This window comes from Trichoplusia ni, chromosome 7 (genome assembly GCF_003590095.1).
Source record: "Trichoplusia ni isolate ovarian cell line Hi5 chromosome 7, tn1, whole genome shotgun sequence".
Taxonomy (NCBI): domain Eukaryota; kingdom Metazoa; phylum Arthropoda; class Insecta; order Lepidoptera; family Noctuidae; genus Trichoplusia; species Trichoplusia ni.
Window position 1 is genome coordinate 3,487,911 of NC_039484.1, and position 21,605 is coordinate 3,509,515.

At 37.0% G+C, this 21,605-nt stretch overlaps 1 protein-coding gene across 2 annotated transcripts in view; it reads right to left on the reverse strand.

Moving 5' to 3' along the window:
* Positions 1–816: 816 nt before the first annotated feature.
* LOC113496053 (guanine nucleotide-binding protein G(I)/G(S)/G(T) subunit beta-1) overlaps positions 817–21,605 on the reverse strand; it is a 29,383-nt gene continuing 8,594 nt past the window's right edge. For both annotated transcript variants that reach the window (XM_026875122.1, XM_026875123.1), the window contains exons 2-9: positions 10,331–10,472; positions 9,592–9,737; positions 6,689–6,859; positions 6,255–6,377; positions 4,933–5,134; positions 4,394–4,610; positions 2,977–4,063; positions 817–2,599 (exon numbers count right to left, since the gene is read on the reverse strand). In XM_026875122.1, the coding sequence (XP_026730923.1) occupies positions 3,957–4,063; positions 4,394–4,610; positions 4,933–5,134; positions 6,255–6,377; positions 6,689–6,859; positions 9,592–9,737; positions 10,331–10,387 (1,023 nt within the window). In that variant the 5' untranslated portion in view covers positions 10,388–10,472 and the 3' untranslated portion in view covers positions 817–2,599; positions 2,977–3,956. The remainder of the gene's footprint in view (positions 2,600–2,976; positions 4,064–4,393; positions 4,611–4,932; positions 5,135–6,254; positions 6,378–6,688; positions 6,860–9,591; positions 9,738–10,330; positions 10,473–21,605) is intronic.

The window sequence follows — 21,605 nt, forward strand, 5'->3', positions numbered from 1 at the left end:
CCGATTATGAGCCATCCAAACTATTTATTAAATATAATACATATCATATAATGCTATATTATAGTTATCGTACATTGATCTGAAAAGAAGCCGTTACAGTAGAAAACAATGTTTTTATTATTATTTAAAAAAGAGTCTTATCCTAGGCGTAACACTAGCAGACCAGAGCTAACTTCAGATTACATCCTATGTATTTGTCCAACGCCGGCTGTATGCTACTTGTGCCTTTGCCTCGTCAGCATTCCCGCCTAAACGTCGGCGGCCATCTTTTTTGTTCGTTGGACAAACATTTCCCATAATGCAAAATTACCTTACGTATAGACAAATAGATGCATGCGTGAACATAGATAATAATATTCTCAAAACGTGTTTAATCAACATAATAATTCACACACAAAATGATTACATCTCGATGATTATTAGGGATACAAAATGGCGGAGCATTTGTTTGATATGCCATTTTTTTTTTATTTAAATACATTCACCTGTTTGTCTTTAGAGCTTTTATTGTTGAAATTATTTAAGTTGATTAGTTTCCGCCTTTGTGCAATATAAATATTATGATAATTGAGCACGACAAACTATAGAAATGAAATTGATTATATTGTGTTTATTTATCGATAAATTTCAAAAGCATATCGATACCATTAGCTCTCATAGACGCCACTCCTGACCTCGTCTGCCTAATACAAACATCTATAATATAACCTATCTAAGACAAAAAGGCTTAATTTAAAACAAAAATTAAAAAGAATAGCGCGACAACCATTCATCGATTGTATAATTAAAAAGCCGACAAACAATAATTATAAAATATTTTGTGCTTAAAATCCCAACAAATACTGCAACGAATATAACTAAGTGTTACAAAAAAAATATTGGCATCCAATTTTTGCAGTTAGCAACACAGAATGTTCGAGTTACAAATGCCTATTATTTTATTCATGTATATTAATTCTTACGTACCTAAAGCTAGCTTAGTCTAGTTATATGAACTTAGGACGATGGTTTGATCTTGTCTCGTCCGGTGTGTTGATTCTCAAGGGATTATAGATCATAATTATCTGTGTGGGAATACGAGCGAACCTGGCGCGAAAAATTTTACATGATAACCCTTATATGACATTAAAAACGCTACCGTTTACTCTTATTTTAAAATTAACCATCTATGATTGAAAATTGTTTCACAGGGTATTTAAACGTTTCAAAACGTATCGAAGACGGACTAAGTACTATTAGATGAGTTGAAACATATTTACATTACATTAAATGGCAATACCAAAAATAAACTCGGATATACTACGTCATCGAGGAAAGTTCACTCAATGAGTTGAGTTTATTTGGTTGGTTTGAGGTTTTAATGTGATTTAAACATGGCGTCAACATTTAATCATAGTTATAGCAGTATAAACATATAAAATAGTGCATAATGATGATGATTCCTGCTTATTTACGCGAGACCTAACACTCTTACATTAGTCTCCAGACGGATCACACCCCACATCACTACAGATCATATCTCATTTCCTGCGTTTATGCTGGACTCCCCAAGGTTTCCGTTAGCCATCAATAATACATACATTTTAGACTAGAACAAACTAAAATTAAGCCACTTTCTGCTACGTTTGATTACAGTTAGTATACTCTCTGTACCGCACTCGCCAAGTTAGTCTCGCGCAAAAAAACTTGATTTGAATGTTTAAGTTCATTTCAAACCGGAACATTAATGGTTATCAATACAGCCCGCGATGATGTGGCTCAGACTCACCACGATCAACCACTAGGATTGAATTCAAACAATTTTTACACAAGAAATAAGTCGTCACTACGCCAAATAAAGGAATGGAGAGAAATAAAATGCATCTATTTTACGGCACAGCGCTATCGCTGCACATTCAATCTCAGCTTTGACAACGTCCTGCTGACGGAAGCCAATGGATCGTTAATTTGTGTTACCAAGCAAACTTGATAGAATCATACAGACCAAGCATTAGTCGACACAAACCTTGTGATAATCCCGAGGGACAAGTATACCCGTCTAACAAAATGAACGCCTGTATCATTCCAACAAGCAGTTTTCAGTGCAATCAAGGGATAATGATACGAAATTATATTGGATATAGATAAATTATATTGCATGTCAAAGTATAAATCATTGTAATTGTACGCTTAAAGCCTAGATTAAGATTTAGATCTCAGTTAACAATAATTCGTGAACATCAAGATAAAGACGTTTACACACAAACAGTGCAGGCGTGTATAGCGAGCCGTGGAGAGTTGTGCGTGAGAAACGTGTTAAACGCGTCGAGTTCATGTGTAAACGTCCTTATGAAGGTACAAAAAATGATTTTTCCTTTCGTCAATGGAGATCAGTAAAATCTCGTTTTACTTATAACAAACCGGTGTGTTGACTAATCTAAAACATATAATAAATACATAATAGCTCAACCACGTAAGGATTACATTAAAGTGACGAGAAACGAAAATTATGTTCTCATTTAATAAGTTACGCATAGATACATTTATAATTAATATTTGGTTCTTTAATTATAGTTTTTTTTTATAAGTTGTACGACATTCTGTTGTGCGAAGACGTCACCTGAAACCCAAACAGAGACTTGTCAGTCATGCGGCCCTTAGAGTACCTCAGTGGCTGATTAAAGCAGCAATCATCAATATACTGTGAAATGTGAATACTGACAGATGAAATAAATAAAACTTGTACAGAGTAAACTTTAGCGGTATTTTCATTGGAATCTGTCATAAGCACTGAGTATTGCTGAATTAACACACTGTACAATTTCATGATCGGTGAAAGTGAAAACACTACATTAAAAAGTCATATACATTTATATTGAAACATCAGCAGAGTGCCACAGAAAATAATATAAGAGCTTCTCTACGATACGACTACATTGAAGTTAACTGTCATAAATAAATGAAAATTACACGAGACTATAAATTAAATAAACTTACCAATAAACAGAAAATTATTCCGGCAGCCTTGACCCCTCCGCGGAAAGGTCTCCAGCGTCTATCGTTAATATATCATTACATCATTATCCAATATATAATTATATAAACGTTATGCAATGAACAATGGATCAGTAAACACACACGCACACACGCGCGCACATTTATAACGCACACACATACATACACATGTAAACTACATACCTCCCTAAAAGTTGTTTAAATGCTTTTAATATTGTTAGAAATTATAATTATAAATAAATAAAGCGAGTTGTGTCGGGTGGAGTCCCGTGTCGCGGCTGTATCGTACGGTATTGTGCGTTTGTTCGCCAAACTGCGCATCTATTTAAATTGTGTGTACGCGCAAACTTGTTTACAATATTATTCACAACACAACACGACAGTACACATTTGTGCATGTTCAGATCGTACGCAACTTCCAACCGCAGGGTGACGGGACTAGTCTTAGGATCATGTTGTAGTATTAACAGACACTGTAACAGCCGCCCCAAACATTTCTTACAAGAACATATAAAGACCATTTCGGTTCAGTTTTATAAATTGATTCTACTCATTGATCATTCAATGCTGACGGTCGAAAGGAACAAGGAAACGGACCATCAAAGGTAAGACAGAAGCTAACACATTCACACACCGCGTTTGATATCGAATATAAAACTAGAAACGGTCCGTGACGTCACAGGCTAGACTGAGGGCCCACCACCAACGCTTTAACGTTCAAGATATGACAAGCGAACTGTCTGCTGACATCGTAACAGTCGGAAACATTCGAGATATTTTAGAATTATTAACTATAGTGATTATCAAATAAGTTTTGAATTTGATAATGTATGAGTTGCTGTTGTTAATATTTCTAAAATGTGTTCGCAGGCGGGCATGGCGCCCATACGTAGTGCGGGGAGGTGGCGGAGCGTGTCGGGTGCGGGAGGCGGGAGGGGGGGGAGCGGGAGGCGGGGGAGGGTTTAGTTCCAGATGCGCAGGAACGAGTCCCAGGAGCCGGTGGCCACGGCCATGCCGTTCTCCGTCACGCCGAGGCACGACACGCGGTTGTCGTGGCCCGCCAGGATGCCTGCGAAACAATATCACAGTTACAAACCAAATTATCATATGCCGACTTAAAACTCTAGTTATATGCTACATTATGTTTAGCAACTGCCCCTGGACAGTAGATTTAGGCACCATCTTTCTATATGAATAACATAAAAAAGGATCATAATCAGAAATCAAGTTTTTATTGAGTTGTCCTATTCAATTCTGGGTATACACATGTTTAACCTAAGTTGTTCAAAGGGCGTGAATGTCCTACTGCTGGCCAAAGGGCTCTTTACTGTGAAGTTTATTGGGTTTTCGAGTCTAGTTTCATGAAGAAACACCAAATAACAATAAAAATGTAAGTTACCGGCGCGTTCGCTCTTCATGGAGTCCCAGACGTTGCAGTTGAAGTCGTCGTAGCCGGCGAGCAGCAGACGGCCGGACTTGCTGAAGGCCACGCTGGTGATCCCGCAGATGATGTTGTCGTGCGAGTACATCGCCAGCTCCTGGTCGGCGCGGATGTCGAACATGCGGCACGTCGCGTCGTCAGAGCCCGTCGCGAACGCGAACCCGGACGGGAAGAACTGTACAGGGACAAGGGTGGAGGTGAGTCTACTTAAACAGTTCTTGTAGGCTTACAATTTGAAAGAGAATAAAGGATCAACAAATTCACAAGAAATTATGTAAGCAGCAATACTATTAGGAAAGATTTAGACTTAATAAAATAATAACTTGAAATGTATGTCGGTCGTAATGTATGACCTCCTGTTGGAAATCTCTGCATATATTTGCCCTCTTTTTATATTTTGTAGTTAAGCCCACTCAGTTTGTACACACTATGAAAGCTTTTTATGGACGCAACATAGTGAGGTGATGGGGCTGTCCTCACAGTGTGGCAGTACGTACCGTGACCGCGTTGATGTCGCTCTCGTGTCCGGGGAAGGTCTGCTTGCAGGCGCAGTCGCGGATGTCCCAGAGCTTGGCGGACGCGTCGCAGGCGCCCGACACGAAGGTGCGCTGGTCGGGCGCCAGCGACAGCGACATCACGTCGCCCGTGTGGCCCGTGAACTGGCCGCACTGCTGACCTGTCTCTATGTCCCACAGGGCACTGCCGGGACAACACAACGGCTCAGGGATAAGGTGATAACAAACATCGACAATTAAGGACAGATCAATATTAAGAAATCAAGGAGGGAGACCTGTACGCCGTTGTATGATTAAGTACGTACCATAAAAAATAAAATGTTTTAATTCCATAATACATTTTAGAATTTTAAAATAGGCACTAATACATGTATACACACATTCAAGAAAGTATTCCAATTAGATTTGACGAGTCTTTTTATCTGTTGACAAAACCGCAAAATACAGATTGTTACGGATATGACAAAGCGAATATTGAAAAATCATTCTGTTTAATTGCTTTAAATTTTCGCACCTACGCAAAAAGAACATCTGAGTTACATTCTATATTGCATTCACCTATAGCAACTACAATAGTTACATCATATATCCGGATTTCATCCAAGCATTTTATTGCATGTAACAATTGTCGCGATTCTATAATTAACTCGAAGTAATTAGGAGTTTAATTCACATGAAACATTACAAATTGAGTGATTACACGCATTCCTCATTCATGCTATGTTAATATAAGAATTATAATCGATTTGTTGCGCGAACACAATGATTGGTTGATCTTTTGTTTAAAATCGTGTCAAACAGTTTTAAGTCGTTTTTTTTTCTAACTACTTAAGGAAGGTATTGTTCAAACGCGAACTATAGACAAAACAGTATCCTGTTCCTAATATGGCAAGTTAGGTGACCTTTTCCTAAATGACGATGTGAAAATGTTCATTTATCGTTAAAGCTGACTTGATAATTACATAACAGTATGTCACCTACGGGCAAAATCGCAATCAGAACAGTTTCTGAATACAACCGTAAAGCTATTTCGTTACCTTGCACGCAATGTCGTTAGTAGTATGCTTTTGCATTTCATTTCGTATAACTTGGACAAATGCCTGTGATGTGTTGGTTTGAGGTGTAGACTGCATATCTAACTCAAACAAAACTATGGTTATGCCATTCAGCATAACCGGCTATGTTACGTTGCTGTACCTATCATAACAGAGACTGAGGGTCCATATTGATCTGTAACTGTTATCATTACCATCTCTGTAACATATAAATTGCAATAAATGATTGAGTATTGAGAGTGTACTGACCAGGTCATATCCCCCGAGCTGGTCAGAATTTGGTTGTCATCGAGGAAACGGCAGCACGACAGGTAGCCGGAGTGTCCCGGCAGCTCGCGGGACACGCGCACGTTGCCCTCGCGGGTCTTGAGGCTGGAACACGCGACCACATGGCTTAGATACGGTTACAGGCAATGATGAGAGGTGGCAATGATTTTATACTTCTTTTTATCTCATTTATTTACGGGCATTTTTCTGTACAGTAAATGTCACCCAAATGATTAATACAAATATTTTTTTAAATAACACTTACATATAATTACTGGATTTTTATACTTTGTAACGGAAAATAGAACAACACTTTATTGAATGGAACAGAACTAAACATAAACGTAGTATAATATATCAGATTCAAAGTGTTGCTAATACATGAAGAGGGAAGATGCATTAGTTGTGTATGTTACCTGTAGATGGAGCATATGTTGTCTAAGCCGCCGCACGCCACGTAGGAGCCGGAGGGCGCGTACGCGCAGGTCATGACCCAGCTCGAGCGCAGCGGGATCGCGTGCACCTTGTTGGTCGTGTGGCTGTCCCACACGATTAGCTTGCCGTCCTGGCTGGCAGACACCAGGTTTCTGGAACAAAATAACAATAGGTTAGATAAGTTTAATATTGATTGTAACTGTAACGTGCGAAAGTGTTCCAGTTTGGCCTCCGAAAATTTTAAAAGTCCTGTGGTATTAACTGATTTGTGTTGAGGCACCACTCTTTACCTTATCCAGGGCCAAGGAATTCTTTAAGTATGCTTATTAAATAGAAAAAATAAACATTAATTTGTAGGTAAAGGAACAAAAGCGACTTGGTGTAATGTTTTATTTTGATCAAATTATATCTGCTGAAACTTTAATGCAAGGGCGTGGTTTGTCTAATTTCCACTTTATTTATTTTATTCAATTTTCTACATTCATTTTCATTATAGATTTGGTAACTGTATGTTTTTAGCCACAAACCATCCTCAATAGGTAAAATGTCCCAGTTTACGAGGACAAGACTTAACCAGCGATGCATAGGAGATCAATTACTAAATTATAATGATTATAGTGCAAAGTCTTTCAACAGACTGAAGAATAACGTCACAAATTGTCAGGTACTGACTATTGTGACTCGTCTAAACAAAACAACGATTTAAATTCTTCTTTATTACATTATGAATAAGGTAACATTTTGAATGAGTAAGTAATTGTTTAGGTATTTCCTTTCCTATCACAAGGAAAAAGTGAGTAATATACGTTTAGTAATAAGTCCTTTTGTCTGTTTTATTGTATGTCTGTGACTGCGAATATATGTCATTAATTTGTTTCGTAGTTATATTAACATTACTTATACTTTATAAAAAAACAATAAAATCGTTTGTTTGTTATAAAATTTAAATATATATTATATTCAGTTGTTTATTGCACGTCGATATAGTTATTCTTGTTTATTGCATTAACTCCCTGTTATTTTTTGTTTCCATTTAATTTCTCCCTTACTAAGAAAATAAATAACTTGTATTTTTGTTATATACTCTTTCTTTTTTGCATGCTTTATGCTGTTCGATGATTTTGTTACATGGTTACTTTAAATTACTCGTGTACATAAATTGTTAAATACAGTCTTAAATCATTTAACTCTAATCGTTTTTTTGCCAGTTTTACAGAATCGCTATTCACATTCTGACTGCTTCCGGCAAAACTAAAGACTAATACTGAGTCCTTGGAAACTTTCTAATTGTAGCTACAAAATCATATTCCTAGTCAAAAATAGCGGTTATTTTGAAATATCCTTCTATCTCCGCTACTCGTTGATATAAAGCTTACATTCACATTGATGACATATTTATAAGAAATAGATTAGCTCATGAGTCAAAACAAACAATATGTTTATAAATTTAGAGTTTTATTATTGTTGGCCAGGAACTGTGAGCGTCACACATTGCTAAATAAGAGTATTATAATCGGAATGCCGTTCTGCATGGTTTTCTATCTCTTTACATTTAAAGTGTAAAAATCCTATTCTGTCCTATTTTGTCTTTCCTAAATCAGACTACAAGGTCGGTATTATTATTCAAGTAGTACCTAAGTTCGATGAATTCATTATTGGGTTTCTTAGTTTGGGGTGTTTATTTGACTAATTTAATTTTTGAACTATTTAAGTGTTTCGGTGGTTTTCATTGGTTTTATTGCAGATCCAGGCTTACAGGTGTTGCAATATCCACTGGTCACTATAGCCTACATGGCTAGCACAGGAGCTTAGAAATAATTGCAGGAGTTTGCCTGTTTGCCCTCTGGTGGTTATGGCCGGTAAGAGTCCGGTATAGAAAGTCCATGAAGATTTCCCCGGGTAAAAAAAATCAGGACCGTAGAAATTGTCACGAGAAAGGGGAAGCCTAAGCAGAGGCCTACCAGTGGAAGGACAAAGGTAATGATCTTAAATCATTGATCAGTTTAGAAACATACAAACTTCTTCATTATTAAAATGCAAGTACCAGTTTCCATAATAAAAAAAATCAGTTCCTGTTTTCATTTCCCTTCTTTTATTATTAGTCTCATCCAAAAGTCTATCAATAAAACTGACAGACCATCTTGATTCTACAAGAATCTCTATCACACGTTACAAGCATCTCGATATTGCCTCAACAACTCAGTAGTGCTGATCGTGTCATGAGTTCGTGACGTGAAGTTTCCTTAATAAATAGGTCAGTTAACGATACACATCGCATCGTAAACCTCGATGACATCTCAACAGTTTCGGTCACGAATCACGATTGTTTGACGCGTCATCGGTTAAAGATTTACCTTTGACCGAGTCATTTCTTTGTTGTGTATGCCGTTTTAGGTATTAAAATATTGTATGAACGGTAAACATACTCTGTGAATTTGTTTAAAAATTATTGAAAACCGCAACAAAACATTTATTTATTTGGAAATATTTTTGTATAAAGAGATTCAGGAGTATGATAGGAATAGCATTTTAAGATTGTTGAAACCTGCTCTCTGAAATGCGTTTCTTGTGTTTTAGTTAGCTACTTTGCACAATTTGATGACTATTAATTTCAAAAACTCTTCTTCCTAGAAATGTTCAGTTTGATTCTCAGGTAAAGTTGAAGTTACAGTCTGATTGAAGAAACTGGGAACATGCAACAGTCGTTTTTTTTTTAAAGAAAAAAAATTATGCATTAGCGAGTTGAACATCCCGACTACACTTACAGGACCGTCACATCGTTTTCAGACGTGCTAGATCCCCATAGTGAGTTTTATGACATAGGGAACCGCATGTTTCATGAGCTGTGTGTACTGAAGACTTAAATCCGTGTTATGTTCCTTACCTCGAATCGCTACCCCAGTGCATGGCGTAGATCTTGGCGAGATGTCCACGCAGCGTCCTGCGCGTGCGCATCTGTATGCGGCCGATCGGCTCGAGGTTCGCCGTCGCTTGTGCGAGCGACGTGTCGCACGCCGCCTTCCTCGCATCCTGAGGATTCACAAGAATATTTCATAGGATTAGAGCATTTAAAGCAGCCTATACACTTTAAACCTTCTCTTCAGATCTATTACATATTGAGTTGACATGTGGTTTTGTGAATATTTATTGAAAAAGATTTTTCATAAGTTTTGAATTTATTGCATGATTAATAAATATTTTGCTATTGATTTTCCTTAGAGACCCAGGATAGTCGGAGCAAAAACTTAACTTTTTTGTTACTAAGCGACAAACTTGTGTGAAACGCCCTTTTCTCCCGTCTTACGTATCGGCTATAAACTTTCGGCATTTTTAAAACCTAACATAGTGAAAAAAATAGTTGTCAACTTATTTAAAGGAGTGACTCGTGCTCGCACAAAAGAATTAACTTGTTTTTTTTTTAATGTTATGTCTTATAGAAAATGCATACCGTCAATTTAATAAATTATAAACTACTTTATTGACACAATCAGTTACAAAATTATTGTTTGAGGACTGTACCTATGGTACCTATGTGTAACTACAAGTCAGGAGTCCGAGAATCGAAAAGAATGAGGGAGACAGAGAATCAAAATAGATATTTAAAGTAAACATGGTGTACTCACCCTGATGGCATTCTTTAGCGTTTCCGCCTCCTGGCGCAGGCTATCTAATTCGTTCATATTTCCCGCGTTGCCCCTGGCTTCTCAAACGTACCGACCGCTCGACAACCGCGCGCCGCGTACAAAACACACGCAACGCTCCGACCTGCATAATAAAAAAAGCATTATAAATTAACTATACAAGAAATTTGAGGAAATCGTCGTTATGCCGATATAACACCATAACTCTTTGATAAATCTCTTATTTATACTAAAGAAATTACACTATGCGTTGATGTTGATTCGTAATTACACCCTCCCTATGAGCATAAAGTACTGATGTACCGCATACATTATGGGAAAGGCACCATTGTACAAAAATGTCTATCTTATTCACTAACTCACACAAAACATCCGCGACTTACTGAACACTTGTTATAAAACCACTTTGTAACTAAAACATTAGTCCTAAAACGTAGAATATGACGGGAAAATGCACTGGAATACTCAGACAACGAGGCTATGCAACAATCATTGTCACTGGTACACTCCCGGTCCGACTAGCTACCATATTACCTCTGCACACTAAAATATCTAGCACAATCACTCGAAACACGTTTCCACTTACAAATATATGTTAATAATACAACTTACATCAATGTTTGGTGAAGATTTATCTAAAACAAATGAGAATCGAGGTGTTCTAATGCCTGATATCCGTATATCGTTCGGGTGGCGGTGGCGAGGCACAGCGGTCAATGTTGGCGCATGCGCGGTGGCAGTCGGTACGGTTTGACAGGAGGGCCCTAGTACGCATGAACACGCCGAGCCGCCGAGCGGGCAACGTTGACAGCCATCATCCAATTACCGGGATAATTCCTGGAAGTTGACTGGTTGCGATCGATCGGGCCGATGGGAAGCATGCGGTTCTAGGACTCCTAGTATCTAGATGTAATTCTGGATAGCTAAACTGTTCGTTGTACAGGTATATGAATGTACAAGTTCTCTTGTTCTTTATAGAGTATATCCTTTAGCTATAGCTAAAGGATTTTCTGACACGATATTTGTGAAACGAGGTGTGTCGTTTAGTAGAGATCCTATATTAAAAGTTCACGGTCTGCATGTCATTATTTGACACTGATTTATTTGCAAATACAATATTAAGGTTATTTAGCATAATCTTATTTTTTGTCCAAAGTTTAACGACATAAAATGCTTACTAGACTGATATACGTATGTTATGAAAATACTCTTTCCTGATGCACATTCGTAGTTTCATTGCTTATATTTTCACCCCTTACAAGCGTGGAGCAAAGGGGATATTTTAACATAGGGTTGTTAGTAACCCTTGCAATTCAAGGACACTTTTTAAGTGCTTACCAAAACATTGGGAAATAAGACAGTAGCAGATGTGGAAAAGGGACGCCGTTCTACATCGGGAAGCGCGGTTTTGCATTCACAATTACTGCAACATTAGCACTTTAAGAGTTGAATGATGAATCAATGACGTTTATAGATAGCCTCAGTGTTAATATAACCGTTTCCCAATAACTCCAGTTCTCCATGATTAATATAGTTTATGATTATACTGGAATAGGTGAGCTTGTTGGCACGCACGAGTAAAATCACCGAACCACTCCGCTGTGCTGTTCAATCCTTTATTTTTATTTTATAGTGCTGAACTATTGTTGTAGGTTGTTAATAATATGTAAGTCTAGTTTTAGGAATTAGGGTTTCGGAATGTCTCACCTAGTAGTGATAATTTTCTTAGTATTTTATTCTATATGTATAAGAGACTAGCTGTTGCCCGCGACTTCGTCCCCGTGGGTAGAAGATATAAGTTATGATTTATACCTGCCCTGTTTTTTTCTCATTTTCCATTGTATCTTCGCGCCTATTAGTCGCAGCGTGATGGTTTATAGCCTAAAGCCTTCCTCGATGAATGGTCTATTAAACACAAAAAGAATTTTTCAATTTGGACCAGTAGTTCCTGAGATTAGTGCGTTCAAACAAACAAACAAACTCTTCAGCTTTATATATTAGTATAGATATGAAAATAACGTGTAAATTTGTAAAGACCGAATAATGTGCAACTTACAAAGTTCGAAATAGAAATGCCAAATTCAAATACTGGTAAGTAACGTTAACTATACTTTGTTTATTTTAATTATTTTATCATTTTCAAATTAAAAGCAACATATGATCATCGTCAAACATTAACCGCCATTTCATAACACCGAAAGAGTTTTCTATGCTCAATAAAACATAAAAAGTGCCGCTATTAAAATGTGAAGGACGAAGGCTTTGTATCTCACGGGCCGTCATTATCTCGGCCATTGTTTTCAGCTGCGATTGTCCTGCGTTGCGTCAGCGTTGCACAACCGACGAACGACGGCCAAAGACGTGTGACGGTGCAATGATGACTTGCGAAAATCGACCTTATGGCGTAGTGAAAAAGGCTGTGTTGGTGAAAACTGGGCATAATTTTGTCTTACCCATGGACAAGTATTTTACTACGACTAGACCGAATCGCTGAAGTATGTGGGAGTGACAAGTTCTAGTAGCATACTCGCGTGATTTATGAGAATATGTCGTTTCCATACATTTGGGCGATTGAAATTTTCCTCGGCCACCACTGCAGTGGTCAGTACACCAACTTTGTTTAGATGAAGAATTAAGGAAAATGGTCAGCATATTTATAAATAGTGAAACTTTCACTATATTTCTTTAGTACATAAATCAAGTTACGAGTTTGTAACTATTCAGCAAGTGGCTAAATTTAGTTCGCCATGTTATTGTTGTAAGTGTTCTCGTTCAACAGTGTTTATGTTTCATTTTAGGGCTGTCACGTTGCATCCAATGATAATTCTGTAATACAAATCGATAATGCAAGAAAAATAATGTGTGTCCGCATGCGTGACAGTCTCATATTACCTTTAATATTTAAAGGGACGCGCTAAGGAACTAGTTAAAACGTCATTTGCCGTTATTTTGTAAACTTTCTTAACGTAATTTGGTATTACATATTGCGTACAGCCCTAGGTCTGTTTCATAATGGGATGCGTCCACACTATCACGGTGCGGTCTAACGAGGTAAACCAAAGTACATTGTTATATTGAAAACAATTAGGGCAAATATTTATATTGTGGCTGTTATAAATTAGATTGTTATATACATTTTGTTATAATGTAATGTACTTTGACGACAGTTTAAAAAACTGTATATTACACATGGCTTCTAAATATTTTAAACCTTTCATCTATGACTATGTTCCTGAAGAAATGGTTTTAAAATATATTTAAGAGCCATCTCTTTTGAATCTTTCGGTTTATAGTTGCAACGAAAGAAGTCTAATATCAACTGATTTCCAAAAATAAAAAACATAAATATTGTTATGTTCAGTGGTATTGAAGTAGCGTCATAGCTCTACAGAGTTTAGGTAGCTTAGGTATAAACTTCGACCCCTAACCAAGAATTTACAGCAACAAACTAAATACACGTGTTCTAGAAACCCTTTGAGGGTGTTACTGGGAACATAATACATAATTCAGAAAGGCAAATCAGTGCAGGCTTCCATACAGTGACGCAAGTCGCTACACAGGTGGGCAGTGCCTAGAATAATCCGGTATTCACCCCTAACGGCTAACATTAGGGCGGTATATTCGGGGAGCTATTTGTGAGTCTGGCTGGACAGTATGATACAGCTCTGCTTCTTTGTCACAATGTTGCATTGAAATTTGGTTGGTTTGCTGGGAGTATCAGAACACTAAATCGAATTGGAGATTGGTTTGCGGAAACGACACAGGTGTTAGGAATATATAAATAAAATTTTGTGCTTATTGAGTAGTTATTACCAAGCTGTAAAATAATTCGCTTGTTGAGTTACATTTTAAAGAAATCGTAGTTTTGTGCAAATCCAATAGCACTAAGGAAATGTGAATAAAATATTCTCTGCCGTAAAAAATACCTTTAAAGCTTACTCATAATAAAGGGGTTCAAAACAACGCCTCAACATGCAAACTCTATTGAAATCGTATAAAACGTGAGTCTACCGTACATTTCCGTTTCGTTCAAACTCATTTATGGCGTGCAAACAGCCGCCAACCGGTTGTGACGTCACACGTATTAACACGTCAATAAGCGGGATTACCGTAAAATTGTTATTGGGAACTCTGGGTCATATAAGAAACGTTTTCAAAGAATTTAGTCGTTAAACCAAAACGTGTAAATTTAGAAACGTGGCCATTATTGTTCGCGTAACAAAGTTATAATCATTTCTTGTTGATGGATTGTCTAGACTAGTCTAGAGATATGAAAACAATAAATAACGAAAAAACTTTGCCAGTTATCGAAATTGTTATTAAAGTGGTTTAACAAATTGTCGATTCAAAAATCGGAAGGACACCCTCCATTCAATTTCTGCACAATAATTACAAGATTAAATTCCAGACTTAACAAAAATCTATTACTAGTGTTATGGAGCCAATAACGTAACTAGCAACCAACCTTATCCAATCACATCAACTATTACGACGCCTAAAAGAAATAGGCTTGGTAAACGTAATATTTGTCCGATGAAGCAGAATAAGTTCTGAAGTAACGCTAACCGAAACAAAAAAGAAACAATACGTAACGCTTATGCGGAAGTTCGTACAGTTTGTATTACACTTGATACTCAATCATGGCAAATCAAGCGAACGGATTTAGAAGACGTAGATTGATTCCTAGATTAACACAGAGAACATTTCATCATACAACTTACATATTTTTACGGCAGTAAAGCTCAGGTCTTAGATAATATTTTAGAGCAATGTGTATACATTTACGTAAAATATTATGAAGTAGAATATAGTAAACAAGAAAGCTAATTCGGCATTCGGCATGACTGAAACAACTTGTTCGGTACATCAATTCATCACGGGTGAGACGTATTTATCCTGAGTCGGAAAATCGAAAGACAGGGAAAAGACATTAGGTGTAGTCGTAAAGAAAACGGGAGAGCATTAGACACATGCCCTGTTTGTACGAAACGACAAGGGGCAGTCACTTATAGGGCTGTGTCCGTAGCGAATGCTGAAACCGTGCGATTTTCGAAATCTGTACAAAGAGACTGCTGCACAGAACAGTTCATTCGGGGTTTTATCGTTTTAGCTATGTGTATTCATGGATTGTGGAGTATGACTGTATGAATTCATTTCATGAATACATTTGAAAGCAAAGGTTTAAACAATACTGTCTTTTGATAACGATTGCAACACCTAGTCTAAGTATCTTTCTTAGATTTGTACATGTTCCCTTACGCTAACAAAACCTACTCTATGTACTTAGACTTAAAGATACCTCTCATCTCGGCTAGTATTACCACAAAGGGGTCCTCATTAAGTACGTAAAAGGGTTCCACCTCGTATTATCTATGCTACCTTTTGCTTATTGGAAGAACAGTGGTATGGCCGTAGTGAGATAGTAGCTTACACAAGAAAGGCGGGCGCAATCGAAGGCTCCTATCTACCGCTGTTAATAAAATGAAGCCACTCACAGGCTATTCCAAGTCAAACGACACTTAGCCGTACTGAGCAAGCCTGAGTAACATCCAGACAGGCTTAAATAATAAATGACAAGCGAAGGCGCCGCCGAAGCGGTATTTCCAGAGGGGTTCGGACCTCAGAAGGGGGAACGATGGGGAGTTGGAAATTTATTAATATTAGGGGATGTAAACTGCTGCGGGCGAGCTCCTTCGGCAAGTCATAGGGGAATTTGAATAAGTCTGCGATTTAGTATTATGAAATACATAAGAATTCATCTGAGGTAAGATTTCTTATTTAAGTCTGAAACATGAATCTCAAATATAATACTAACAGATGTGAGCGCCTCTTAGTTCGCTGTTGTTTATTGATATCGTCCTATATAATATGAGAGCGAATAGATTACAGTGTCCGACGTACCAACAGTGAGATTTGGTAACAACATCGTACAAAAATATACAAAGTCGGCCGTTTGCTCATAGCGTGGCAACACTGAAGCGAGTCTATACCGCCGTTAAAGTTAAAAGCTACGATTACCTTTTATACGCCGACGTTTTAGTCGAATTGCACCGGCCGTAATCGAGGTTGGGCGAACGACCTGTGTGTATTTATGTAATAGCGGAATCACCCTCACTAAAAATAGATAAATAAAGCATTTGCTTTGTGGTAAAATGCATAATGAGCAAGTTACAACAGATTACACTGCGAAACTAACGTGCCTCTGATGTTTAAAAAAAACTATGATTTGTACGTAATTATATGTATTTTAATGGCTTATTTTAATACTCCAGTTTAATATCAGTCCTTAATTAAATGTATACGTAACATGTACGTGAATCGAGAAGATAAACAGACGACGCAATTTACCGGAACTGGTAAACAAACAATTACATATATTGTGAGGAAAAACACGAGGAAACTGGCGATAGTTGGAATACCTATAAATATATTATTATAGCAAAATTCTCGTGAAGACGTGAAATCTTGGAATCGGACGGAAAGCTAAACTGTTTTTTTTTTTGTTTTGATTCATTCCATTTGCCGAAATATGATTTGTGCATAATAGGATAGCATTCACTAGGCCTATTTAGTTACTTTGCTTAGATTTTCTAACCATCTTAAGCACTTTAATAAGTAATACCTGAAAAGAGAAACGTTTAATGCTTGAATAGCCATAATTTTATTGTACTTATACCTTAAAAATTCACATAAAAGACGTGGATATGAAAGAAATGATGGATTTGGACATGGGCTGAAGTAAACTGATAAACTCCGTGGAAACATGCTAAGAGACTACTAGACGCAATATACACACGATGTATATGGTCTAACTCCTCTCGCTAATACAGGATATGAGAGGAACTTGTTTTTGCTCCTGTCGCGTTTGCATCCGCGACACATTGCCCTAGGCATCTAGGTTTTATTTTTATTAGATATACCATAACGGTATTCTCCACCACAATCGGTTATTTGTGTCATATTAATTCCTGATAATTGCACAACTAACTCAATTTAAACTTATACATTTTTTTTAAGATTTCATTGTCTAATGCGAAACCATGGAATTATGTCAGACTTTTAACAAACATGTACGGCCATTACAGAAATCTTTTATTTTATTCCAGGCATCCATAAGTTATGCAGGATGACCGTACATGTTCAATAATTTCCACTCAATTACTTATGGCTTAAAATTACAGTTCAAGGAGTAAAGCTTTCTGGTTCTTTCTTAATACAAAAACGACCCTACAAGTAAAATAAAGAGATAACCCAGTTTGCTGCGTTCTTGCCCACCTCCTTCCTCTAAATAGTTCATCATTCACCGCCGTCAGTTGTTCAAAACTTGGCGGAATTTCCAACGGCTTCGGTACGAAGACACAGGTTTATGAGGAAACTTAAATGACGTCACATATTAAAATAGAACTCTGGACTATTTGTTTTTATTGACACATAGAAATGTTTTAAGCCCTCTAAACTGCGGATGGTCACGAACGCATTGTGGGCGGCGGTAATGGTTCGGCGGGTGTGTGTTTAAATAGAACGACTAAAATGAAGGACAAAGTACTAACCACGCCCCTATTTTGGACTCTAAAGATATGAATTCAGAAGCGGTCAGATCAAAACTGAAGAATATATTTAGAGAAAGTGTAAGAAGCTAACAAGGATAAAAAGATTTATCAAGTGCGTGACTGACGCGCATCAAACCTAGACTCCGTAAAATGTACTGTTTATCAAGTTTATGGCTTCATCCGAGACCTACTTCACGGGTCGTGTGATTATTCATCTTGTACCTTCCTATAAGGCCGATAAAGAGGTTTACAAGAATTTCTAGTCAAACGAGACATGTAAAAACTTGAATGCTCTAGTCTTTTCATTGTTAATAGCATGCATAATTCAGTGGCTTCTAGACTTATAACGGACATTTTCAGCAGTCGTGATTGTTAAGTATTTTTTGCCGAGTCACTACATTGCTATTGGTTCAAAAATAGAGAGCAGAAATAACGGATCCTGATCCGCTGACCCAAATTCTATCTATCTAGGTAAATTTAACCGTCTTTTTTTCTCTACAGCCTGTGTGAGATCCCACAGATAAGCAAAGGCCTCTCCTTTTCTTCCAGATCTGTCGCGATTACTGGCCATCGTAATCAGTAATAAGAATGAATGAAAAATTAAAAGGTTGTTTCTACCATTATCTGTGAATTACGTCCGTACGTTGATACGTAGAAGTGCTAGCTAGACATTTAAACAATCGCACTAATGACACGAACCATCTCGAAGGCCGTCACAACGCCCGCAACACTGCAACATCCCGTGTTGCATATCTCAAGTTAACTCGTCCACTGGACCGTGAAGTCTACATTGCATGCAGTTCTAAACAGTTATTTAAGTAATCAACACATGTAAGTCGACGGAAACGCAACTGAAATGGAAGGCTCGCGCATGCAACAAATCATTTATAATCATGAGGTTATTGACTTAGACAGGATTATATGATCACGTGTGGGCTATAAAATAACAGTAAAAGTTAGAACGAAGCGACAAACAGCTTTTTCTAGGTGGTGGAAACGATCCCTAGGTGAATTAGTTTGGGCATTTTTTTTTGTCATATAGGTTGTATTAGCCCATTTGTCTACCATATATTTTTTTCATTATTTCCAACTTTTAAAAGAGTAGTAGTTGTTGCTAAGGGTGCATTATTTAAAGGCCAGTATTAAAACGTTTTGTAAGACATCGATATCATGATCTATCATATCAAGAATTCCTTCCATACTCTATTGAGCGATTGTGTCTGTTTGTGCGTGAAGTACTTTCTAAATATTTTCATATCGATATGGCGTACTAAGGAAAAGAATTGCTTTTATGTTGATACGACGATAATAGATTATGCATGTATGGTAGATAGTTTGCAATATGTCGTCAAACTGATTGGATACTGATTTATTTTGTTTCTTTAACTAACATTGAATTTGATTTCAAAACGCTTGATACTCAGGGTCTTTCATACATCACACAATGATAACAAGGTCGATAAACAAAAACAATCTAAGAATGTAATTAAAATAATTAGAGCATACATCTAATCGTACAAAACAAAATCTTATCTACAAACAACATTCTAAAATCTGCGCTGAAGGTTCGACTATACCCAATCGTTAATATCCCTTTCGCAAGTGGAAAACAAAGTTAAAATCTCTTTCAATTAAAAGGACAACAAATGAGGATAACGCTGGCTGACCTAAATATTGAGAATCAGATGTGATCAGGGCCTGTACTATGAGATTTCAATACTGGCCTGGCGCCATTGAGGAAGGGAGACAACGCTTTAACATTTTCATAGCGCCGTCTTGCTTCCACTTCGGCAAATCCTGCTTTAAGAGCTCATGGTTTGACTGCTCCGCCCTTTATAGCTACAATAGATTGATAGATGTGTGGGCCCGGATAGATTGATCGCAGACTTGTATTGGGCGTTTCAATGTCTTTGTTAATTTAGGGGTGATCGAGCTGCATAAAGATTAAGAGTGGTTTGATCAATAACAAAGGACCTTTGGGAATTTAATTCCAAAAGCGATGCAGATTTTTTTTATTAAAATATTGGAGTTTGTCTAAAGACTTATTTACCTATAGGTAACTTAAATACTGTTTCTGTTTAAAACCAGTTAACAACATCTAAACTTATTTTGCAAGTCACATCTAGTGAATTAACCATACAACCACACAAATGACTTCCTTCATCTATTTAATTGCATACTCTAACTGTTAATCTTCTCATAATATAGGCAAATGAATCAGCTCAATAGTGCCTGCATAAAACCTTGTCAAGCGGTGACATTTCAAAACTTAATCATGTATATACGATACCCGTCGTTATTTACTCAGAACTAAAACTACCGCAAACGACATCAAACGAATCGAATCTGATTGATTTAAACACGGTATTGATATAAATCGCAGTCGAGTTATGGATTGATAGCTTTTGTAATTGATTATATTGATCGGACACAAGTAATAAGGTCAATGAAATAGGTGCATTGTGAGTAAATAATGAAGGTTTGAATAAAAACATTGTGCGATAGACTATCGCAAATTAATTCGGTTTTCACAGTGCAAAGTGATAATTATTTTGCAGAGAATCTTTTTTTTCAAATAACGCCTTTCTACGAACTCTATCAATTTTGGAAGCGCGACAGCGCACTCCTCTATATTGAGACGTATCCCTTCCACAATTTCAAGTCTTACTTCAAAACATCGTACTAAGCGCTCAGATTAATATAAGGTTTTCAACTGAATCAGAATACTACACAAAGGCGTCATACATTTCGTGAATGAGTAATTTATGTTTACACGAACGAACAAATATCACAGCGTTGCGTCCTACAACATTACATTGGGCGTCAGCATTTGATTCACATTTGTAATTGAGAATTGCTTTTGTTTGGTGTTTCCCGTTTCAAATATCTTGCGTTTCGATTGTTGCTGCGGTTGGATAGTGTTTAATTATTTACTATCGGCCTCGTTAACACGGCCTGTCTTGTTATTATGTAATGAATGTGTACTTCAACAGTTTTACGGTAAGCTATCAATCGCCAGCTTTGAAACGTTAGAAAAAAAGGTTTGTATGTTGAGAGATTTAGCCATTTAAATAATTATATTTCGGACCTTTTTTTTGCAAATAGGATAAATGATTTGGCTTTTACATGCGAAATGTATTTTTTTGGTTATCAGACTCGACATTTCCTGTCTACCCTGAGAAGAGTATGAACTTGATAAAGAGAACTCCTTATATTCGTTCATAAAAAATAAGGTAATACAACAAAAATGTGCAATGTCGAGCAAAAGATCGTAAAAATGTGAAAAATTAACGAATGTCGAAAAACATTCGTTTGTTTCACATAGTTTAAATTAAAAAGGCCCTGGAAATGTCAGGTCGGTGGCACGTTACAGAAAACATCTGCAATTTAATACGCCATGTTGGATCTATTGTAGCTAGCTTAATACGTATTGATTAATTCAAGAATGCTGTACAATCACGCCATTTATACAATCAATCAATAGTACATAAAGTAATCGGAATGAAGGGGTTTTGTTTTACTCTCTTATTCTGATTAGCAAATATTAACTACGCTTTTTTTCTAATGTGTATTTATAAGCTATCAGCTTTTTCAAATCTAACATTTGTAGAATATTTTCATTTAGCGTACTAATTTCTTATAAAGTCGGTATTAATACGAGCCAATGCGAGCCATAATTTGATATTATTTTATACTCCCAATTGTGT